The 23,601-nt window shown below is 48.7% G+C and overlaps 8 protein-coding genes across 9 annotated transcripts; all 8 read right to left on the bottom strand.

Annotated features, from left to right (window-relative positions):
- Positions 1–467: 467 nt before the first annotated feature.
- On the bottom strand, positions 468–2,485 carry TrAtP1_002329 (uncharacterized protein). 2 transcript variants are annotated; one of them, XM_014085460.2, is made up of 6 exons: positions 2,378–2,485; positions 2,105–2,292; positions 1,910–2,050; positions 1,211–1,859; positions 1,037–1,163; positions 468–981 (listed from the first exon to the last, which is right to left on the bottom strand). In XM_014085460.2, the coding sequence occupies exons 1-6, from the start codon at positions 2,422–2,424 to the stop codon at positions 502–504; spliced, it is 1,632 nt and encodes a 543-aa protein (XP_013940935.2). In that variant the 5' UTR covers positions 2,425–2,485; the 3' UTR covers positions 468–501. The 2 variants fall into 2 exon arrangements, with proteins under 2 accessions (XP_013940935.2, XP_065967498.1); XM_066111424.1 differs by having other exon boundaries at positions 1,211–2,050.
- Positions 2,486–3,043: 558 nt separating this feature from the next.
- Positions 3,044–6,011, bottom strand: TrAtP1_002328 (uncharacterized protein). Its single transcript, XM_014085461.2, has 3 exons — positions 5,221–6,011; positions 3,279–5,165; positions 3,044–3,223 (listed from the first exon to the last, which is right to left on the bottom strand). The coding sequence occupies exons 1-2, from the start codon at positions 5,770–5,772 to the stop codon at positions 3,828–3,830; spliced, it is 1,890 nt and encodes a 629-aa protein (XP_013940936.2). The 5' UTR covers positions 5,773–6,011; the 3' UTR covers positions 3,044–3,223; positions 3,279–3,827.
- A 4,558-nt stretch (positions 6,012–10,569) lies between these two features.
- Positions 10,570–11,093, bottom strand: TrAtP1_002327 (uncharacterized protein; the record flags this gene model as incomplete). The annotated part of the gene is made up of 2 exons (XM_014085462.2): positions 10,570–10,776; positions 10,848–11,093. 2 exons carry the CDS (start codon positions 11,091–11,093, stop codon positions 10,570–10,572), a joined length of 453 nt encoding a protein of 150 aa, XP_013940937.2.
- A 3,699-nt stretch (positions 11,094–14,792) lies between these two features.
- TrAtP1_002326 (uncharacterized protein) lies at positions 14,793–15,203 on the bottom strand (the record flags this gene model as incomplete). Its single annotated transcript, XM_066111423.1, has 1 exon — positions 14,793–15,203. The coding sequence occupies one exon, from the start codon at positions 15,201–15,203 to the stop codon at positions 14,793–14,795; it is 411 nt and encodes a 136-aa protein (XP_065967497.1).
- Positions 15,204–16,606: 1,403 nt separating this feature from the next.
- Positions 16,607–17,646, bottom strand: TrAtP1_002325 (uncharacterized protein; the record flags this gene model as incomplete). The annotated part of the gene is made up of 2 exons (XM_066111422.1): positions 16,607–16,773; positions 17,433–17,646. 2 exons carry the CDS (start codon positions 17,644–17,646, stop codon positions 16,607–16,609), a joined length of 381 nt encoding a protein of 126 aa, XP_065967496.1.
- Positions 17,647–17,917: 271 nt separating this feature from the next.
- On the bottom strand, positions 17,918–18,986 carry TrAtP1_002324 (uncharacterized protein). Its single transcript, XM_014085154.2, has 2 exons — positions 18,852–18,986; positions 17,918–18,798 (listed from the first exon to the last, which is right to left on the bottom strand). The coding sequence occupies exon 2, from the start codon at positions 18,663–18,665 to the stop codon at positions 18,060–18,062; it is 606 nt and encodes a 201-aa protein (XP_013940629.2). The 5' UTR covers positions 18,666–18,798; positions 18,852–18,986; the 3' UTR covers positions 17,918–18,059.
- Positions 18,987–21,680: 2,694 nt separating this feature from the next.
- On the bottom strand, positions 21,681–21,963 carry TrAtP1_002323 (uncharacterized protein; the record flags this gene model as incomplete). Its single annotated transcript, XM_066111421.1, has 2 exons — positions 21,681–21,816; positions 21,875–21,963. The coding sequence occupies 2 exons, from the start codon at positions 21,961–21,963 to the stop codon at positions 21,681–21,683; spliced, it is 225 nt and encodes a 74-aa protein (XP_065967495.1).
- A 300-nt stretch (positions 21,964–22,263) lies between these two features.
- TrAtP1_002322 (uncharacterized protein) lies at positions 22,264–23,433 on the bottom strand (the record flags this gene model as incomplete). The annotated part of the gene is made up of 4 exons (XM_014085125.2): positions 22,264–22,400; positions 22,461–22,629; positions 22,691–23,299; positions 23,356–23,433. The coding sequence occupies 4 exons, from the start codon at positions 23,431–23,433 to the stop codon at positions 22,264–22,266; spliced, it is 993 nt and encodes a 330-aa protein (XP_013940600.2).
- Between the last annotated feature and the right edge of the window lie 168 nt (positions 23,434–23,601).

The following is a 23,601-nucleotide window of genomic DNA, read 5'->3' as shown; positions in this document are numbered from 1 at the left end:
GCACGGGGCTTCAGCCTGCTGTAAACAACCCATATTGCTTCGGCAACAATATGACAGTTGGGAGGGGCTATCGGTCTCAATTGACGAAAGATTGAAGCAGTAGCCGGATAATCATTTGGAAGTGCATTTCGTGACTCACTCTCATCAGCGACCTCTTTCACTCGGCCGCACCTCCAGCGTACTGCACACGCCCTCAAATACTACGAACTGCCACAGCGGCCCCTTCTTCGCATGCTCCTCGTTTCCAGCAGCGCAGTGACCTGTCCTAGAATCAGACTCCGGCGCCGTTACTGATAAATTTGCAGTATTACGTAGGCTGCCTACCTCAGTAGCTGTGTGGAATTAGACCAGTGTATTTAGGAGCATGTAGTGGGCTCCTTGACGGATTTTGTTCCAGCTACGATTTTCCAGCTACGACATTCCAGCTGGATTTTCAGCAACGAGATGCTAAAGAGTGTTTCTTAAATGTGAATTGTGAATTGAAATATGCATCTACAATATTTAAAATGACATGTTGACTGCAAAACCCAATGCACAAAAGAATACCAATGGCATTTGCGCCAATCTATGTCCTGCATTTTCCGTTTCCGTTGCCTTTGTTGATACATCGTTGTATGCATCGGTTGCTGCAAAAGTAGCCAAAATGCTACTCAAGTTTGACTGATTATTCAAATCTGTATAGTCCTTTGCGCGCCAGGTGGCGTTTAGAGGATCTGCAAACATGAGATCCGACACATTGTAGCCCAATCCCTGGATCGCCGTGATATTGAACGCATCCATCATGGCATGGTCTTCATGGATGGCGTTGTGGCAGTGGAACATGTACACGCCAGCAAACGGAGCAAACGTGACAGCTATTGTAACTGTTTCTCTCGGGCCGAGTAGAGCGACATCTTTAAGGGCGACCTTTTCGAACGGCTCGACACTGTTTCGTCCACCTGAACGAGAAAGAATTTGGAAATCGACCAGATGGATATGAATCTACAAACAAGTATTAGTCGGCCGAGAGCCTTGATGTTATCTTTTGGCAACATACTGGGTGACTCCACCAAGGATTCTGATTCTCCAGCACCCATATCTCTGTTGCTCCGCTTTGAGGCGCCGCAAGAACTCTATTCTTAACATCGGAGAAGGGGACGCCATTAATCACCCACTCGTCGTTTCTGCTCAAAGTTAGCTGAGACCAGTCATTTAGGGTAGAACAAAGTACTGTTTATCAAATTTGAACTTCCGGTTGACAAGACTAGTTGGTAGAGTATCTATTGGCACCAGAGATGAAGGGGGTGGGCTGTTGTTGACGTTGGAAGAAACGGTCGATCCCACATTGAACTGCATCACAAGATCAGTATGCGGAAAGTCAATAGAGTCAAAGATGTTTTTGCCATTCATGACAGTCAAGTTGCGGTTCTCAAAGCTTGAAAAGTCAATAATCACTTCCCATCTCTCTGCCATGGCCGTCAGTAGGTTGGTAGTTGTTACAGGCGAACTCAGGAATCCAGAATCTGATGCGACAATGTCAAGGGGCAAATGGGTTCCGCTGCCATTGTCCACAACAGTAATATTAAAAGTGCTGCTGAGAGATGAGTTTAATATACGAAACCGGTATTTTCGAGGCTCCACCGACAAGAACGGCCAAGGTTGGCCATTTACTTGGATGACATCGCCATAGGTACTCTCAGTCTCGTTGGCTACAGAAATGAGGCTTCCAGTGGAGGTATACTGCTTCGAATTGAGAGCAAGGGGGATGTCGTATTTGTCTTGAGGAAGGCCAAGCTGCGCCTCCACCTCGGGATCTTCGATAATGTAGAAACCTGCCAAGCCACTGAACAAATTGACCGAGGTGATCATATTCGCGTGATCTCTTTCCTCTTAGAATCGCACCGCTAGGCCGAGTGAAGAGGGTACGAACCGTGATACCAGAGAGTTCTAGCCGTGTTGGAGTTTGGATAGTAGTAATCCTTGTATTGGCCCGGTTGGATCAAGTCTTCTGCCCAGCCATCCCAAACTGCGCGAGAGTATGATCCATGCAGATGCAGTACAGCTGGCCGGTCTATAGCAATTATTAATGTCAATCTAGACGTAACATGACTCGAGGCGCAATTACCATTCTGGTTCACAACGCGAATCACACTCTGGATCCCGCGTCGCACCCTAAAGGTAGGCCCTGGAGATATTCCATTGAATCCCACGAGGCTCGTCTTGGCAAGATTCGGGTATATCTGGGCTTGGAATGATGTGATGTTGAGTTGGAAGAAGTCGATGGTAACGTTGCTTTCGGGGTCTTTGTACAAGCTATTCAGAATACACAATTTATGTCAACATCAGCGGCGGCAATACCAAATATTGGCTTTCTAACACATAGGACAAAGAAACTTACAGTAGCGGATTGATGACTGGCGGTATGGGAAGTGGAAATTGAAACATGTAATTGTATGGTGGGGACACTTTGGCCGACGAGCTCGACGGGTGACTTGATAGCACCCGATGTAATTCCGATTTCGCATGAGCGGTGCAAAAAAAGTGAAAGAAAAGCAAGAAAATGGACAGATTGACTGTCATTTTTTTTGGGACGCTACCGGGTAGCACTCATTCAGAAGCAGCGATAGAAATGCAAACAAAATGAACGTTAACAATATTATTATGGACTGAACTACAGATCTAAACGCGGAATTAATTGATATTTATTAGGAAAGCCAAAAAATAGAGGAAAGTTACTATTGTGCAGCCAAGAGTCGTCTGGCGCGTCAACAGCGTAAGCAGTCGGCCATAGACGGGCATCGAATTCGGCCGATAGGCTGGCTGTGCAACGATCTGGACCATATAACCTTACAAGGAAGCATACCAAATGGATAAGAGCGAAAACGATCCAGATATAGCCTCAATCGGAGATATAAAGTAACTTATCCATACGCAATGTAGTAACGTTGGCTTAGGCTCCCCTGATGGCTATCATGGCCGGGTATGTTTACGCGTTTTCGGCACAGATTTATTTTACAGATTTATTTCACAAGGGACATCTCCACTCAATTTCAACATTACGAGAGGAAAATATTATGAATTTTCTGTATATGGAACATTCCATCTAATCTCTAATGTATTGCGGCATAAAGCCAACCGCCGTGTAGACACTCTGACGCTGCAAGAGAGGTCCAAGCATCGTCAAGTATAGAAAAGCTGTCCAAAATCACGACTCCAACAAACTAAACAGCGCGTGTCAATATACCTAAAGACTTAAATCAGCATCTTCAACAATGGTAAACTCATCAGTCTATACTTACACCACCAATCCAATCTCCCGTCTCAATATTCATCCAGGTCGCGACCAAGGCGGCCGTAAAGAACATGCAGTGTAGAGGGAACCACCCATCCGCCCCGAATATATCGCCGAATAGTGGAAGCGGCAGATCTTCGTGTTTATAATGCCGTGTGACGAAGCCACATATTGTGAGAAAGAGTGACAATAGGTAGATCTTGATGGACATTGTGAATGAATGTAGCATGGGTCGTCTTCTCCGGAAATGATACAAGTTTGCAACGAGCAGACAACTTGCATTCACTGACGAACAACATCAAGGTGTCAGAGGAATATATAAACACGGTAGAGTTGCTGTAAAATGGAATCATCTTGCCAGTTATCTTATTCGTCATCGACGCGTAGTCGATAATGGAGCAGACTGTAACCGATCGGTCATTGACAGGCCATACTCGGCCGATACAGTGATCGAATACAATCATTTTCCAGCCCATTACGCGGCCTTTGTGGCATTTCCTTCTCTAAAACGATGATATATGTACGGGCCCCAAACTATGCTTCGATGCCTAAATCTTTATACATCCGGCAAGAACTTCAAAACCAAGTCTAATATCATGAGACCTATTTTGAAACAAGTCGACTGATGCACCTCTCTCCCCCAAATTGCTATGCATGCCTGCAACGTGTTTAGAATGATTCGACGTGGTGGGATTGCAGATCCCGCAGAGAGAGGCGCCTCTTGATGAGAAAGATGCGAGCACACCGTCAGCATGGCTGCGAAAATGTCGCTTTTGAAGAGGCGGCTAATCAGGTCCGTGTTGTCTGGCCCCCTTTGGTCTTCAAGATCTCGGTAATGCACAAGGATCGCCAAACTACATTCCAGGGATGCCCAATAGGAAACTGCGTAAATTGAAGAAGCCGCAGAATGTAGAGCGTAAGAGCGGTGGAGTACAAGGAGAATGCGGCGGAAAAATATATCCAGCGTGATATAAAGCCTCGGCTTACCGTGGATCTTGCTTAACGAGGCATCCATGAGTTGCCGTACATGGTCGTTGTGCTTCACAACTTCATCGTACAACGGTTTGTCTGTGTTGCTTGAGATTCTCGAAATAATCTGGCATATTGTCGGGTACACATCAATAAGCATTACCCATGGATCATTTGTCTGGGTAGATACTGGTATACGTTCGACGAACATATCCGCCGATACAAGCAATGGCTTGCCTGTAACCATGGCGACTTGTATACAAAAATAGACGACCGTAGACCACAATGCTTGCTCAGACTGCCAATCACCAACATCTCCCTGCAATCCATGATGTGGCATAGGCTGCTTGTGCAAGTCTATCGCAGTAGCTGCGCGGGTGACGATGCCGAGCAACGTCCAGCACGAATCAAAAGTGCGGCATGTCGCATTCAGGCTTTGCTTGGCAAGGACCATAAGACAGAGAGTTCTTACAGCTAGGATATCCGGTTGGACCATGAATGAGGTCTTGCCAAGACAAGCTTCAGCGGCCATGCAGAGCTCCATGGCTGAGCGTTGATCCCTCGTCGCTGCAAAACACCCCAGCGCTAATACCATCAGAAAGCTGGCGAGCCAGGCCACATCCATCGATCTAGGGTCATTCCAGTACTTCTCAGCCAATGATGAGAATACAGCATTATTAATAATGGGAAAGCTTGCTTGGTAGAGGGCGAGGTAGCCATCCATATAAGATTGGTATTTCTCTCGATGCTGTTGGAGCAAATCATGGACAGTATCCATGGATACAAATTTGGAGGCTGCTGGACTGTTGAACGGGAAGTTTTCAGGTAACACAAAATCGTCAGAAACCTCGGAGCTCTGTTGGTGTATCAATTCCGTGACCATATGGCGGACTGCAAGATCATCAAGCCCAGCCCGCACCTTGAGCTGCAATTACATTTAGTTCTGTCCGGCTATACGGCTAGGAGAACTGGATGCTCACTGCAGATATAAGATCGTCCCAATGAGTGGCACCACGACGCTGTGCAAGCCAAGACTTGACACGGCCATCGGGGTCTTGCCCCATCTTCTTCGGTGCGCCTGTATCCAAGGGTGGATTGGCCTTTTCCGTTCTATAGCGGTACTCGCAGAATTTACCCCAGCCGGACACTCGACATCGTGAGCAGGGCAAGTCTCTATCACACCTGACTTTGAGTCTGTGGCATCGTATGCAAGACAGTTGCGCTCGCTGTCTCTGTTTGACAGTGCTGGCTTCTTGTGTCGTAGTCTCATCGTTTTTATTTTCCAACTGCAATTGACGTTCAAGTTCGGTAATAGACGGGGGCGAGGGCTCTGTTCCAGACTGGGGCGGCGTTTCGATTACCGAATTTGACGAGCCAGTACCAGGCTCGTCCGTATCTAGACATGCCCCAAGTGAACAGGGAGCATTTGCTCTGGTACATCGCTGACAAGACGGCTTTAATTGGTCGCACCGAAGCTTGAGTGACCGACACCGGCTGCAGGTCCGGATCTCCCTAACTCTCCTAACAGGCATGTTGCTGCACCAATGGGGCTAGAGATGAAAGGAGCTTGAAAAAGTGACGAGGCTCTATCGACGAATGAGCTTGAGATGAAAAGAAAGACTTCATAGCAAGGTGTTAGGCCGAATCGGCCATAAGCGGGCAGCAGAGTAAGTTAATATAGGCCACCAGAAACAGCCTTTTGACAAAGCCGTCTAGCGCTGGCAGTTGGATTCGGCCGAGAGATTGAACCGCTTACTGCCGAGAGCTTACGAATGACGGAGAAATATCTCAGCAGTAACGTCTCAAAGGAAAGGCAGGGATGTAAGCCAACTAGGCCTAAATTATCCACACTAATGTCAGGGTCGGCCATGAATTCGACGAGCTAGCCCCAATCTGCAAAGCTGAAGAAGCAGGCGATGGCGGAGGCAATGCGTGGAAGCGTTTGGGAGTATGGTTGCGACTTGAATAATGCCGTCGCCGGCGAGCTGGCAGATGTTAGCAACGTGATATAAAGGTAAAACAAGGCTTGATGACTTGGATTCACATGAGGTGTCGAGTTTGGAGGAAAAGCAAACTTACCCTGGTGGGGATGTCATTGGAGTTGAGCTGGAGTCGATTATGGAAGCGTGTCAATGGTGTATTGAGAATTATTGACGGAAGCAGGTAATTATAACCACCATCGGCCTAAATTCCTCTTAAACCATCCTCGAATGGCGCTTATTTGCAGTAAACAACAATCCTGGCTCATGTTTTGTGCCATTCCATGGTATCGATATAGAAATAGAGCTGCAGGGCGAGTGGAAGCGGGCACGTGGTGGTTTTGTTCGAGAAGCCAAGCGCATGATATAGCTGTGGCATCGAAGATGGCCAGTTATTCCATTCTGATCTTTGTCTCAAGAGGATTTGCGTCCTTGTTAATAGCTAGCCAAGCGGAAGCTCTCCATGGAGAGCGCGCTTTTGATTGCGGAAACTTCAAAGTGGAAGCGCAGTGAAATATGATCGTGTAGGTGGTGAGAAATCTGGACATTGAGAAACAGAAGAAGACGATACAAGTGCCTGGACATTCTTCTGGATGCCTATAGTTGGTTGATGGCTCTTCTCCTAAGCTGCATAATTAAAACCCATTCCCTTCTTCCATGTTGTTGAAAGCGTGTGGACTATTTGGTGCAAGTTGTTCCACCCTGTTTCGCAATCACTCTGAGATGATTCGCATTATTCTTTCCAGGACTCTTGTCAATACTCGGCGATATATTCCTGCTCTCGTATGCTATCTTGTTATAGTCTTTTAGCTTGCGGTGTTTCTTTTCGGAGATCATCACCATGCTGATAATGACGCCGGAACACGCAATGGGAGACGGTGGTTCAAAGACTCCAAAAATGTAAATCGGGGTGCAAAAGTAGATCTTAATGTAGTAGTGAAAAGGTCGGACTGCGTTGAGCTGTCGAGGAAAACAACATGATCTCAATTTCTGTATCTATACTAAAAATCAGCGATCAAATGCTACAGACCCCATAGCAACGGCCTACTCACATCCTTTCCAGAATGTTCGGTATTAAATAGCTCAACCAAGGATCGTATTTTGTCCAGAGAGGTTTGCAAAAGCCTCTAAGGACAGCAGCTTCTGCCAGATGGGTCCTAAGGAGATATCGCGTAGACGATTGCTGATGCGCCTTGGATGAGGTCCACTGGGAATTGGGAGGCAATATGTCGGTAATGATCTATGCTAAGCTGCAGTATGATTGCGAGTGTCAGAAAGGTTCTAGACTGTCAATAGAGCAAAGGTAAGACACGAGGATGATCTGGGGGGTCCGTCTGCATAAGTCGGCAAGAGGGCTGCGGATGACTTGAGATCAGCGAAAGCTCAGAGGAGCTGTATTTAAATGCACAATGTGCTCTTTAAATAAGATACAGCATGTGAAAACAAAGATAATTGGAAAACCATCTAATCTATTTCTTGGAGGCTGTCGATGGTAATAAAGAAGTTGGCCTAGTCTGATGTACAAGATGATGCATTGTTGAGTATTGTTCGGGTTTGAGCTATAGCATTCCTTATAGTAGAAGCAAAAATAGAAACTTCAATCTGTTTTAGCTCTTTTTTAGGCTGCATCCAACATGAATGTGATGAATCCACCAACAAAACCTTTCTATGCTTGAAATCCTATACGAAGATTCTCTCCAAGCCGACATTCTCCTTTCCCCTGTTCTTTTGGCTTTCGAGGAAAACGACTACCCCAGAGCTTCCCTAGCCGTGTTCGTTATGTCTTGAGTGTCGTCGAAAAAGACTCTCTAATCTTGTCATCGTCAAGATAGCAGTTGTCTGTATTTGTCTGCAAGAGGAGCAAACTTTCTTTGTCATGTTTGGAAGGAGGCTGGAGCTCTTTATCGGGTTGATTAGGAGTTATGCCATGCGATAACTGGAATGACCGACTCAAGCAGGTCATCGCCTTCGATTCAGTTGAGGAGTTCTCAGTCCTCTATGTAAGCCCATGGCGCTTCTACTGAGAGGCCTCATTATGAGGTTCCATTCCATGTTTCTGGTTACCGAGAATGCTCATTGTGTAGAGCAACTTTGCCCCCGTTTCAGAACTTGCCCTCAAGTCCGACTACCATCTCTTCAAGGTCGGAGCCTATTCTTCATCTTGCTGAAAACCCCAGGTCGCTCCATCAGCTCCATTGGCCTCGATAGATCTTGGAACTTTACGTCTGCCGTCTCGTACTTCGCAGAAGGCCTCAATAAGCTAAGTCGTTCATATTCATCGTCAATGACTGGTCAAGGCGCAAAAGTCGAATGGCATCCTGGAGAGCACGAAAATAGTTGAGCCAGCTTGGGCCTTGCGTTTCGCTGGAGGCGGGATGGCATCCCCGGTTATCTGAATGACCAAAGAAGCACTTCGAAAAACAGAGGTCTATAAAACTAGCTATAGGTACCAATAGTAGTACATTTGTAGCATTCCTTATAGGGAAGAGCCTTTGCTGGGAAGAGAACCCTTATATTAGACTTCTACTGAGGTTACGACCCAAGGTCGTCCTGTTCTCGGCTCTTGTATAGAAGATGCACTATAACCCCAGGTGCTTAATAGGTAAGATAAGCTGCTGTAGACTGTTGTGTTGGTCATCTTTGGTGAAAATAGCCCCTTGCCGCAGGGTGGCTTCCCGAGTGCGTCCCGGATAGCGCTGCTGTTTCGTAGCAGATACGGGCTTCAGTTTTTAACCGTGAGCTGGGTCCTGTTATCGTACAGTTGGCAGCCTGGGGTGTGGTATCGACGTTGAGCAGCAGCCGTTGGTCCCGACCCAAGAGCGCAAGTTGTTGCAATGTTTAGATGATTTGGTAGATAGGATGGTCAATTCTGGTTACGAAAGGTTCCCCAGCCGGATTTGCGATATCGAAAAGAAGAAAATGCTCTTGAAATGTTGGAAAAGAGCAAATGAAGAGACGGACTTGTTAATGGATAGATTCGGTTAGGCTTTGCCAAAGAAGAGATAGGAGCGATTAAAGAACGTAGAAGATCATGAGTCAAGCGTGTGACGGATGACGGCTGCTCGAACCATCCTATCGACCTCCATCAAATCGGCTGACCTCGTTCGAACTAGGTGGCTTCGATCTAACAAGATGTCTTCAAACAATCATGATGACCAGCTTTGCTTGCCTCTAATCCCCTTGTATGTGGTAAATCTGAATCATATACATCATCTGAGTCGCTATCGTCCTCTGCTCCTCGTTATCGCCGTTGTCTGTCGCTCATTGTGAATCTCGTTGAGAATTCCCGCACCCTCAGAAGTGGCAAGTAGTAGTGTTAAGCTCAGTTTCTCAAGGGAAAGTGAATGATTAGGGACTCAGGGTCGCATCAGTACGCTTACGCGTGGTGCTCGACTGCGCCTGCGTATTTTCTCTCCGCCTCATAACTAAGCTCTCTCGTCGGCCCTGGCGGCATTTGTGACTAGCGCGAGCCATCACTCAGATTCTGGAGAATCTGTGCGCCGGGCTGACATGGCTGGAGCCTCTTGTAGACCCCCCCGCCGAGTGCTCGACTGCGCCTGCGGATCTTCCCTCTGCCTCGTGGATCTTCTCTCTGCCTCCCATCTCCTCTCTGTCTGCCATCTCCTCTCCACCTCATGACCAGGCTCTCCTGACGGCCCTGATGGTGTGACTAGCGTAAGCCATCAGTCATCTTGTGCGCTGAGTACAGCGAGGGCTTCCCTGATTTAAAGCCCAGTTCCCCATGTAGTTGGATACACGCTCTTCTCCATAACGTAGAATAGGCGATGGTTCTGCCTTCAAGTTCTTATCCATAAGATTATAATACTGCAAACTCTCCAGGCAGCATACTCTCTTTCAATGGTCGCCATGTTGGTGATTTTTACGCTATGCACAGTAGCACCAGGAGTTAGACCGGGGGAGAGAGGCAAGCGGTGAACAAAAAAACAGGGACCGCAAAATGAATATGTACGTAATCTGCTATAATATGCACATCTTTTCCAAAAGACGACTCTCGAGAGTGTATGTGTATAATTTCAGCGTGTGTGTTCAAAATCGTCTCATTCCCTGTTTTTCTGTCCCTCCCTTGAGAGGGTTACTATGTGATGCTATGCGATATGTCACTTTAACTGTATCCTTTTTGTAGTGTTTGGCCGTTTTAAATACAAGAGGATTCTCTGCCTCTGAGACAAGCAGAATGCCGCCTTTGAAAACACCATGTTCCTAAGATTGCAAATCTGTGCGCCGGGCTGACATGGCTGGGGCCTCTTGTAGACCCCCCGCCGAGTGCTCGATTGCGCCTGCGGATCTTCCCTCTGCCTCGTGGATGGCCGATTTAAATACAAGAGGATTCTATGCCTCTGAGACAAGCAGAATGTCGCCTTCGAAAACACCACGTTCCCGAGATTGCAGGATGGGCATCGTAAAGGTCACTTCAAGATAGCTGTCCACGCTTGCGCGGCTAGCAATTTTCATGCCAAACGGTTGCGCGGTCACCTCGTCCTTTGAGGTAACAAATGAACGCCAGGCTTCGGATGCCAGCAAGGGGAAGAAGGTCTCCTGGTACGATTGTGGGTTAGAGTACTTGGTTGCGACTTCCGAGGCTTTTGGCCCATTAGGAGGGTCGTTACCTCCAGGGCTGACATGGCTGAGGCCTCTAGCAGACCTCCAGCCGAATCATTCAGACTCTGGATTTGGAAAATATATGCACCAAGTTGATATTGCTGCATATAGAAGTTGTCAACGGCCATTGTCAAAAACGGCGGCCGACCAGCTGAGGCCTCTTGTAGACCTCCCGCTGCGCCCCATGCATGACTTGAATCTGGATCATATACATCGTCTTCGCCATCGCTATTGTCTCCTGAGGCTTGACCCATTCGGCAATACGTTGGACATGCGCGTTGTCTTTTTCGCCGCTGTGTGTTCAAAGTTGAAAGCCTGTTTCTCGGGCGTCTACCCATCCCTTTCCTTTGACCGTCCAAGTAGTTCAGTATTCAGGGCAAAGCCATCGATCGTTGAAAGAAGTGTGAGAGGTAAAAGATTGGAAGGTGGCACATGTGTATATTGTTATTGCCCTGTCAAATGCTGACACGGGCTACAGCCCAGTAAACACGGGCGTGGCAGGTATAGATGGGCAGTTGCGTCGAACGGCGTTGTTTAGTATGGACAGTGACCTTGAAAGTTTCTGAGATGTTTGAGATGGATGATAAGTAGGCGGATGAACAGAGATATGTAACATATAGATGTGTCGTGGAGTCTCAACGATGTTGTAGCTCCTGTAGCAGGTGAGATGGAATTGCCTTCAGTCAGACGAAAGAAAAAAGTGACCGAAGACAGATAAATGGCCGCCGGGTGTGCCAGTGGTATCAAAGAATCTCGTGTCGAACGCAAAAGGATGCATCTGTCTTATTTTTGGCTTCGCCTCCTCCATAGTATCAGCCGGTACAGAATTAATAAGCGAGTGCATTTCTATTTCTCCCATTGCTTATACCGCGAGCTAAATTCCGTGTAACGACGGAATCCCAATACTCTTGAAGAAGACTAATGTTTTCATAGCATCTTCAGGCCCGGACGGAAGCTTTGCCTTTGCCTTATTCGACAGTTTATTGATATACGGCATTAAGCCTTTGGCAGTGGCTGTTGCTCGTTGGGGATTCCGCGTGCCCCCTCAGCTTTATGAGGTAAAGCGAATGATTAGGGACTCGGGGTCGCGTCAGTACGCTTACGCTTGGTGCTCGACTGCGCCTGCGTATCTTCTCCCTGCCTCCCATCTCCTCCCCGCCTCATGACCAGGCTCTCCCGACGGCCCTGATGGTGTAACTAGCGTAAGCCATCAGTCATCTTGTGCGCCGAGTACGGCGAGGGCTTGTCCCTGATTCAAAGCCCAGTTCCCCATGTAGTTGGATACGCGCTCTTCTCCGTAACGTAGAATGGGCGATGGTTCTGCCTTCAAGATCTCATCCATGAGATCATAGTACTGCAGACTCTCCAGGGCTAACAAGGCTGGGGCCTCTTGTAGACCCCCAGCCAGCCAATTTGCGCGCCGGGTGGACAGGGCTGGGGCCTCTTATAGACCCCCCGCCGTCATCAGACTCTGTGTCTGGAGAATCGGTGCGCCGACCTGACAGGGCTGCGGCCTCGGCCTCTCGTAGACCCCCCGCCGAACCAGCCATGAGATTCTAATACTGAAGAATTTGCGCGCCAGAAGCTCGACAAGAAACAATTCATTGTGAGCGTTGTCGTGCCAGATGTCTCGGGATAAAGATGGTGTATACGTGGCTAAACATGCCATCCTGTCGACAAGCTTTAGGCCACCACCCGCCTCGGAAGTAAAACTGACTCGCAGCTTCTCAATATTTCGGCTTCCACTTTGTCGGCTAAAGCACCTTTGTAGATGAGGACTAATACGCCAATTCGTTGCCTATCAATACGACAACATCGAGACGACATGGTGAAGCCAACAACTATAAGGTCCGTCTATCCTACACTTTCAAATGGAAAGCTCATGGGCGATGCGGTGAAGTTGAAAAGAGAGAGATTTTGGCGAGTGGAACTCGAAATATCAATGGCAGTGCACCTGCGAAGATAATACGGGACAACGACGGCGGCAAAAAGGGCCTCCAGGGTCTTGAAATTTGGGAGGAAATGAGTCCATATGATCAGGCCAAAGACGAGATTCGTCAACTTGTAGCATCTCCAAGGCTTGCAACTAAGTGGTTGTCAAGATGGGCGCCTTCGTTGCAACTTAAGGCAGCTGATTTCTCTTGCTGGGGTTGATGATGAGGTATGTTCTTCCACCATGGTAACATAGAGGAACGAACTTTGTTGAGTTCGGCCTTGGGACTAAATATGCCTTGGTATTGATGAAATAAGTCGCAGCTTTTTAGTGCTTTGAGCCGACGTTAAAGTCTTCCACTTTACAATCGTCGGGTAAAGCACGACAGAATCGTTGTAACTTGAAGGCAGTCGATTCCATTTGCCGGAATTTTTGATGTTGAGCAGCCATTTTTTGCTGAGACAGTTCCTTTTGTTGAACAGGCATCTTGTCTTGCTTAGCAAGAGCTTCGTATGGCATCAAAGTTGCCTCACGCGTTGGCTATCTCAGACATCCAGTGCGCGACCACGTCGTTGGTATCGTTGTCGCTTGCACAGCACAATCACTCTCTTAGCCACTCCTGTGTATCCTGCAGCACGGATATTCAAGCGGACGGCGCAAGCCAACGGTGCTAGGCCTATCAACGGTGGACGTCACGCCGTTGCGTCTGTCGATTATTCCAATGGATTCAACCAGGCTGCTCCGCACAGCATGCCACTGAACAGTGCGCTGGAAGTCAAGGATCTTGGTGGTTCGAGACGAGCGAGGGGTAGAAATGGCAACTTTTGAGGCATTTGCCGGAAAGCGACGACAGGAAATGATATAGTATGTTCTTCCTTTCTACGACGCGGCGCGGCGAGAAGTAAACCGCCCGCAATATTACCCAAGTGCTATCTTCCGGCGAAGCAGGTGTAAGGATAACCAGAGAACAACAGCAATCGTCCTGATAGTGGCCTCCGACTGATCACTGTCTATAGAGTTGAGTTTCAGATTGTCCAAGACGCGGATTTCGAGACACTCCACGTCGACTGCATCTGCCTTCTAGCCAAAAAAAAAAAAAAAAAAGGATGTGCACGGCGTCGTTAGAGATGTAGCGCCACAGACAAAGCCCGCGGCAGGTGCCCCCGAGAGGGTTTACATACATGACGCCAATGAGAAAGAAGAGTAAAAGAAGATGAAGAAGAAGACGAAGATGAATATGAAGAAAGGGGAGAAGAGAAGAGAGGAAGAAGAGCCCGCTCTCCCACGAGCAGCTTTGCCTACCCCTATGGATGCTTCTAGCGGGCACCAAGTTTGTATATACTGATTGGAGACTCGTCTATCATCGATGGCGGTTGTGAAGATTCTGAAGGAGATGCAAAATGGTGGGAGACTGTGACAATGAAGGTTTCACCGGTGGAGGGCTGGAGAGCAACTTCGCTGACGGAGAGGGAGAATGTCGAGAGGAGTCTTGAGCGTATCTGTTATTTTTTTGCATGTTAGCATACTGATAATATTGCATTCGGTGGTTTTATTTCGTAAAACAGACCGCGATAGGTAAGAACAGAGGGATGGTTTATTTCGCTTGAATTGTGATTTCTCTGGCGAGACAAGATTATATTTTGGGTATGTGCTAAAACTACCAACAGCGAGAGAAGATGGTGAGGATAGAGAAGGCGTATCGTAGAGAAAGAAGAAGAAAGAAATAATACTAGACGTACGTATGCAGCTCGTGAGATCCAATTCCACGGAGTGCAGAACCGAAATAGGTAGTTATGTATGATAAAGACGACGCGACGACACCCACTCAACCGCCTCTGCCTTCCTAGCAAGAGAAGTCTTTGTTGTATATCTTGATTGGGGACTCATCAGTCGGAACAACCTTTGGGATGGCGATTCGTAGAAGAGTGTGTGTGAACCCATGCGGTCAGTCTTGCCTCCAATCCAAACTTTCCATCCATGAGCTGCAACATCGACTCATTCTCTTCCAAAGCCATAATCGTCACCAAATCAAGCTGGGCTCCCCCTCCCTAGCCGGCGTGTAACCCCATTCAATCGCCATCTTCATCGCCTCAAGGCCGTAACCAAGGCGTTTATACGCCGGGAATCCTGCGCCCATCTCGCTCCTAGTTCTTGATTGCCCCAAATCTTCCCAGCCCAATAATCTTCTCCTTCCCACTGCCATCTTCCGACTTGAACACCAACAACTGGCTGAGGCCTCTTGTAGACCCCCCGCCGAGCCATCAGACTCTGCTGGAGAATCGGCGTGCTGGGTTGGCATGACTGCAGATATCAGAGCTACCTGGCTGGGCAGAGGACCATTGCTGGAGGTGTCATCAAACGGCGGCCAACCAACTGGGGCCTCTGGTAGACCCCCCGCTGCGCCCCGAGCAAGAACCTCCCCTTCCGTCATTTGCAATAGGCAAAGGAATAGCTGGAGCACGGCTCTGGTCTCTGTGGTAGGTCGTGATCCTGGCTGGGGCCTCTAGCAGACCCCCCGCCACGTCCGTCATTTGCAACAGGCAGAGGAGCTGGAGCACGGCTCTGGTCTCTGTGGTAGGTCGTGATCCTCGGCTGGGGCCTCTAGCAGACCCCCCGCCGCGTCCGTCATTTGCAACAGGTAGAGGAGGAGCTGGAGCACGGCTCGGGCCTCTAACAGACCCCCCACCGCGTCCGTCAGTTGCAACAGGCAGAGGAGCTGGAGCATGGCTCTGGTCTCTGTGGTAGGCCGGCTGGGGCCTCTAGTAAACCCCCCACCGAGCCAGCCATCAGATTCTGACCGAGCTGACGTGGCGGCAGATGGAAATTGTCAACGGCGGCTGACCAGCTGGGGCCTCTAGTAAACCCCCCGCTGCGCCCCGTGCAATAGGCGATGGAACAGCTGGAACACGAACCCATCTTTTGGAATATCATCTGCGGCTTCGAAGATGCCCTCTATAGAGCACTATTCTCCGTCCTTGGTTGTTCCTAGATTCTATTAGCAAGGGGGTACAGGTAGCCAGAATTAAGAAATTTACCTCGACGTACAATTTTCCCTTCATGAAGCCGTCGACGACACTGCTACCGGTTGCGATGCCGTTCTGGAGACCGTCCAGCGGCCATCCATCAAAGACGGTAAAAATATCCGTTTCGTAGCTGATGAACGGTGTACCAAACTCAATAGTGAGGTCTGAAATCTGCTCACGGCGAGGTGCCCGAAAAAATCGCGGTAGCCAAACCGCTCGAGCCTCTTGATTCACGGGCTGGGGCCTCTAGTAGACCCCCCGCCGCGTGACATAACGATAGTCGTAGAGGTGGTTATCAGGAGAAACTTCTTGGCCGTCGCTGCAAGGGGCCATTTCTTGGAAATATTGCTGATACCAAGTATACACTTGAGCTGAACGGCTGGGGCCTCTAGTAGACCCCCCGCCGCCTCCATCAGTGCTCTGGTCTCTGTGGTAGGCCGTGATCCTGTGGCTGAACAGCTGGGGCCTCAAGTAGACCCCCCGCTGTGCCCGCGTATCTCTGGTGGGAGATGCCGACAGAGCGCTTGAGCAGGCAACAAACAACCAGCTGGCTGAGCCTCTAGTAGACTCCAGCCAAACAAGCGGTGGTTTTTCTTTTCTGGAATCTGCCGTTCAGTATCAGCGTGAGGCCTTGAATCAGGATGGATCATCATTCAGACTCACGTTTGTGCATATGGTTTTCTGTTCTCGGTGTCCCTCCCAGGAAAGCACTCGACCGTGGATGAATAAACAATCGACAAAACAACTATAACACGTGTCAGAGAAGGCGCCAACGAAGAATTTTTGGCTTGACATACTCGGATCAGAAGAGTCAGTTGAAGCCTCTAGCAGACTTCCATCCAGACGCCTTGACGGACGGCATGTTGTGGTGATGAATGTAAAGGAAAATGTTGGCAAAGAGCTTCTTGGAAACGCATGGCTCTGCACAGGGGAGAGAAAGCTTGAGTAGGACTTTGAGAATCTTGTCGAAAAGCGTGGCTACAAGATGAAGAACATGGCAAAGCTGCGAAAACATTAGCGGTTGGCATACTACGAGGCGAGCCAAGATGCATCACATACCTGAAACGGATAATGCTCTCAAGTTCCGATGGATTTCCAAGAGCTGAGACGCATGACGGCATTTGCAAGATAGACGAAAGCCAGGCAACAGAAAAGAGAAAGTCCAGGAGGCAAGAAAGAAGCGTGACAAATAGTGATATGAGCTCAAGGATATGCCGGTCCGCCAAAAAGAACTGGGATGAAGATTCAAGGAGGCGAATACATGGCTTGCTGACTTGGGGAGATGTCAAAAGCAGAGAACAGAGATGAAGAAGATGAGGATGGAGAGCAGAGGAGCAGAGGAGCAGAGGAGCAGAGATCAGAGATCAGAGAGGAAGAATATGACGAGGGAAAACAGAAGAAAAGAAGAACAGAAGAGCGGGGTGCGTAGGAGGAAAAGGGGGCAGCAGAAACAACTGGAGCCGATGGCAGCAGCGATAGCGGCACCGGTCCACTGCCAGGCACTTGCTGCAAGGCTACATGCACCTACAGCATCTCCAGGGACTCGGCTATTGCCTTCAGTTAGCGGTCAAGCAGTTCATTTCGTAGCCCATTGCTGCCTAGAGCCAGTGCTTCTTCCCTGGTACAGCGCGTTGTACGTGCTGAAATCATCTCTAGGAAGGTCGATAGCTCCCAATCTGACGCAGAACTGATGGTAACTTCTCTGACTTCATAGAAACTTTGCGACAATGACGCCTCAAAGTTTCTCTGTTCCTTTGGCGTCTCTGGAAAGGCGTAAGTACGCTCCATAGATTCATAGTTGTCATGGTGAAGGGGTATATGGCTCAAACTGTATTCCAGTGCAGCCGACATTTGTTAGTACAGAAGCTTGATGCAAAGGTTGACCGAGCAATTCTGCTCCTAAACACGCAAGCCCGTTTATTGTCATTGCCATATCTCTTATTGCTTTCGATCTTGGTTGTACAAGAGTGGCCAACACAGGAAGGCCGTGCCTTGTAGAGCGTGATGGTCGGTTTGAGGATTGCATCTGCCTCTCGTATAGTGCCCGCCCCTATCCAGTAGACTTCAATCGTCAAACCAAGATCACCGGGGCAAGTTTTCACGTTGCATGGGCGTCTCAAGTACAGAACTGTAATCCATTGATGAAATATTCGATTCAGCCAAACCGTTATAGTAAATCTCAGATAGTCCAAGAAAGAAACAAACTCAACATCCAACAAGAATAATCAACACAACGCCAAGGACTGCCAACAAATAGTCGATTATTAGCTTTTCGCGTCTCTCGCCATCGCACACTGGATATAGGTTCCCTCCAAAAACGTATCCGTCTGTACAACTCTAAACCCATATCGCTCATAGATCGGCTGGCCCGCAGGAGAGGCATCCAAAAAGCACTCCACCTTGTCCTCGTCGGCCTTCTCAACACCATATTTCAGCATCAGGCTGGCGGCTCCTTTGCCCTGAAACTGGGGCCTGACCGCCAAAAGCTCGAGATACCAGTGCGGCCGCTCCCCCATGGCCTCATCATGCATATCATTCAGCCTGCCGAAGAACATTGACGAAAACTCTTGGTCGCCATCGCTGGGCCAGGCATCCACCGACGGAAGAGGCTCCGGATGAGCTCCAGGGACAATCCACTTGGCAAAGCCCACAAACGTCTCTGGCGTAGAAGAGTCGTCCCAGACGGAGAGGAAGTGGTTGGTTTCGTCGCGCATTTCGGCGTCCAGAGACGAGTGCCAGAAATCGTAAGCCGACTTGGTTCCTCTCGGGGCAAAGCGCTGGTGGATTGGGTCTTGGGCGAAAGCCTCAAAGTATGTTTCCACAATCAGCGACAGATCTTTGAGCTCGCTGCGGCGAAGTTGAAGCGGCATCTTTTCTTTGTTTTTGGGGGCCTTTCTTTGTTCGCCGTATGCTAATGGCAGCAATATTCTTGTTCTTGACAAAGAGGCGTCTGTTCTCGTAGGGCTGTTCAAATAGATTCTGAGGGGTTCGCGGAGTACAAAACTGGATAGTCTGGTTCAATAGTGTTCTTTTTTCCCCATACTAACTTGTCTTACCTTGGTGATTGGACCACGTCTCGCCTTTGGTCAGCGTCTAGGAAATGCTGGAGTGGAAAAGAACGACAACAAATTGAAGAAAACGCATTTCAACGGTGTAATTTGTTCAAATATACCTTTGTCGCTGCTCTCTACTTGCAAACGTCGTCTATTTGACGATAATGACAAAGAACATTCTATTTTCGTAGCCTTGCTTATTCATTGGCGGTGAGTCACTCGGTGAAGTGAGCAAGACAATGCGACACTAATCGACCATTATTTCGCAATCAGATTGGTGGATTTGCCTGGACTTTGTGTGGGACGGATGAATTACCGGATAGATGGAAAATATATTTTGTCATCAATCCACCATGAATTTTCACAACGCGTGATCCTATCTTGCATTCTCCTTAGCAGAAAACATCTTTTATTCATTTCATTCTCGAGGAATAGGGTAGACTAGCTAGCATGTCGAGATTTCGAGTTCAACAATTGCTGCGGAGCACAAACAACAACTGGTGATTACAATCCAATGCCTGTTGCAGCCGTACCCTGTAGAAGCGCGTCGCAAAATTCACAAACATCATTTCAAGCCTGCCAACAATGCAAAAGTGATTGCGAGCCAAAGTATTCCATTATCGTAAAGTCAACTACCAACTGCACCAAAACCCCTGCCGCTCGCAGCCCAAACAAAAAGCAACTGACCACATGATGCCAAATGAAATACATTACGCGCCCACAAACATCATTGCGGTAGACTACAGTGCCATTCACTTCCCGAGAACAAAAGAATCCATCAAATGAGGCCTCGAATGAATAAATGACCACCCCGCCAATTGATTCCAACCGCCCAAGTAACTGTTCTTGCACCACCCATAGCCAACAAGCCAAAGCACTCAACACAAACGTGGTGTGGCCACTGCCATGACTGTACTATGGAACATGCAAAGGCTGTTGCGAAAACCATCCAAGAGGAAACCAAAGAATATACAGGGAGCTAAATCCTCGACAGACAATGAGACTATGGCTGAGCGTCAAATCTGTGCACTTTGGCTCCGGAATGAGATGGCTTGGCTTGACGTTGGCCGAAGGTCGTTGATGGGGATGGAGGTACCGCTGGAGGAGCCTCGAGTCAGTTGAAAGCCCAACTGGCACTTTTACCACCGAATGACATGATTCTTGCGTAAGATATCTCGCGATTACGCTCTGGATTCTATCGGTAGCTGCATAGAGTTGATGTTCAGCCAACGAAAAGCACCACAAGCAAAGTTCTCCCAGTAGTATGAGGCACATCGCGAGACGCGCCAGAATCGCAAGTGTCCAGTCCCAGCATCTCCAGCTTTCTACAAATTGTGATTGAGAATTACGTAGGTATCCAGTATGATAGACATAAATCTGAATATCAAGGACATAATCTAGCACTGCCATCTGCATCGAGACAAACCATCTATCCTACAGATGATGACTTGCTTCCTTTCCTCCAAGTCCAGTTCATATTGTGATTGATGAGAATTTCTTCTTCGAGTCCAGGCGTATAGCCTCAAGCTCAATGAAAAAAAAAGAGATCGACCTTCATACAAGAGGAAACCAGTGCCTGCACTGATTTGAGCCTCTGGCTCTTGGGTTGCCTGCCCAAGAGCCTAATCACTAGGCCGGAGTACTTCTACCTCCTAGGGTTCTGTCGCTGAAGCTTTGCTCCAGCGGGAGAGGTCCCCGAAGGGATGGGCGGTGCTGAGGAAAGGAAAAGAGGAAAGGAAAAAAGGAAGGGGCGAGGGGGAGGCGAGGTTTAAGTAGGCGCGGGTGGGGTCACCTCGGAGATCCTCGATCACTCCATGCAGCTGGCATTTTTGTTTGCTGCTGCAGATATGGAGCCAGCTCGATTTACTGATCTTCTGATCGACCAATAGCATGCAGCTTGAGCAGATTGAATCGAGATTGACAGCCGCATGATCTGCTGCATCTGTACGACTACGTCATGATATGCACAGCTCGTTTCACATCACCTCAGAGTATCCATGGAGGAGCAGTACACCATTGTCAAGATCGTGATGCATTGTAGATGTTGTTTGCAGCGTACAATTATATTGCCTGTTGCACTGCACATGTGCTATCGTAGAATGGTATTGATGCATGATCTGATTATTGTAGCTCTAGTGGTGTTGATACTCCCTCCAATGGCTTGTCATGGCACGTAAATATGCGTGAGATGAATACCTAGTTTTACATACATCTACAGCGCAAAAAGCCGTATCAGACACAATCGTCACCAAAATCAAAGCAAGTTCCCTCGCTGCAGCCCTGACCGCTTGTTGCATTGGCAATCTGCCCGGCCCACACCACCAAACAAGAAAAGAACAGATGGAAAATAACAATACGTACGAGTGAATGCTGTATGGATGCACGGGGCAACTGCAGTAAATCAACGATGACGTCTTTCTACATCTATCTTGAGAAGAAATGAGCAAGTATGCGGCTCCTTGCCTTCGATTCAGCTCGATTCTCTTCTATCGGAGCTTTCAATTGGCTGCCTGGTTCTCTCTCCCTCCTTCCCTCCTCCCCTCCTTCCCCTGTCTCTCTTCCCCTTTCTTTTCCCTCCCCCCTCTCTTCTCCTTCATAGAACAGACCCCCCGGGAAGATGTGCAAAGACAAAACTCGTTTCTGTCACAACCAAAGGTCAGTCCAGTGGGTGGTCTATTGAGGCCCAGCTGGCTGGCCTGCGGTGAATCATTCGATGTAGATTCTGGATTCGGTGGATGATGTCATCCGCATCCACGTTGATCGAATCCAGAATCTACATCGAATGATTCGATCGTTCGACTACGTGGGAGGTCTCAGCAAACCCGCAAGGTCTCAGCAAACCCGCAGCCTTCTGCCAATCTGGAGGCATTGTCCAATACCACACAGCCCCTTCAACGACACCCACTCTCCTGGCAGCCCTCTCTCCATTTCAAACATCCCACGCTCTGCCCAGCAAAAGATCAAGCTCCTAAGAGGTATGTCGGTTCTATTTCCTGCCAATCCTCATTCTAGGCTGACTCTGGAACCAGATCTTCAATGTATTCTCTCTCAATTCGCAGTTTGACAGACTGATCTGCTGCTGGTCGGCGCTAGCACAGCCCGGCGACGCTAGCATGGCCCCGCCCCGCTTCGGCTGCTGCTGTTGGTCAGCCCTGCAAGGAGTGGGGCCGTGCAGCTGCTGCTTTTGCAAGTCTGCACTGCCATACGTTTTGCCCAAGAGCAAGATTCGTAGCACTACTAGTCCAGTGCAGTCGTTCAAATGATAGTTGCTCGGTAGAAATTCCCTGGGCCAGAGTTTCAACACCAAGCCCGCCACTTCAAATTTCAGGCTCCAAAACAAAACAATATTCAATTTAGTAGCTAGTCGCGAGCGCTTTACATCCTCACACCCTTGAAATCATCATTACCCCTCTATTCAAGTCATGAACGGCTCGACGCGCTCCAAACACCAATCATACCACTTCTCGGCCATACCAGTCCCCCCTTCTTGTACGCTTCGCGATCCGTTGTCGATGTCTTCTCGAATCTTGGCAAACCGTCCCCATGGAATGGCTACGACAGAAAGACTGTTAGTATCAATATCGTGAAGAAAACAAAATCTCATCAGCGTACCATAGCTTCCCGACTTGTCAGCCGTCACTTCTGGCGAAAGACCACAAAAGAGTTCGGAATACGCCCCGTTAATCGGAGGAAATAGAATGATTTTCTTGTTGATTTTGGCCAGTAGCCCACCGTCATGGTGCCGCTGGAGATCAGATCTGAGATTTCCCGGGTTGACAGACTGCCACTTTGTCAGTGCGTGCTCTGTTCACGTCTTTGTTCAATCCGACGGCGAAACCTACTATGCTAATGATTCCTTTGTCTTTGTGCCGCTTTGCGTACTCTGTGCCTTGGTAATATGTGCCCGCCTTGCTGACGGAATATTTATAGAAAGTGCCCTCGTCTTTCTTCTCGTAGTTCATATTGTCTGGATCGAAGCCGCCTTTGGGCGATCCCATCTCCGAGTACAGCGAGCTCACCCAGACGACTCTGACTGCATCCTTTGAAAACGGCAGATAGCCTCTGGCCGTTTGGGCCAACAAAGGCGTCAGGAGCTCTGTGAAAAGCAAGTGGCCAAGGTTATTCACGCCCAGCTGGAGCTCATATCCCTGCTTCGTCTTTGATCCTTGCGGCGGATGCATCACGCCGGCATTGTTGAAGAGGACATCCAGCTTGGACTCTCGTGTGAGGAATTCCTTGGCCGATTTGGCGACAGCCTCCAAGTCGGACAGATCGAGAGCGAGGAATTCGAGGCGTCCAGTCGAAGAAGGACAAGCAGTGCGAATGGCGTCGATGGCCTCTGTCGCTTTGGCCTGGCTACGAGCTGCGACGTAGACGGTTGCATTCTTGGAGTAGAGGATTTGCGCGAGCTCTTTGCCAACGCCAGTGTTGGATCCGGTAACAATGTACACCTGCATGAGATATTAGCACAGGCAGGAAGCATCTCGAAAATGAATGAGCTTCGCACTTTATCAGACAAGCTGCCCAAATTATGCTCTGTAAAGGCCGGTTTCGGCGGCCACATTTGCGTCAGAATGCCCATCATGCAGACAGCTGTGATGTATTTTGATTATGTGGATAGAAGTTGATATGGGCGATGGAGATGTAGTATGGTTTGGGGAAAGACCCTCTGGTCCAACATCTCTGCTATATATACATGCCGAGTCTCCTTTATCGAACTGAAAATGAATCGCAGCTTCAGATGGAGTTCGGA

The sequence above is a fragment of the Trichoderma atroviride genome, chromosome 1, assembly GCF_020647795.1.
Source record: "Trichoderma atroviride chromosome 1, complete sequence".
Lineage (NCBI taxonomy): Eukaryota > Fungi > Ascomycota > Sordariomycetes > Hypocreales > Hypocreaceae > Trichoderma > Trichoderma atroviride.
This window is presented reverse-complemented; position numbering and strand designations above follow the sequence as displayed.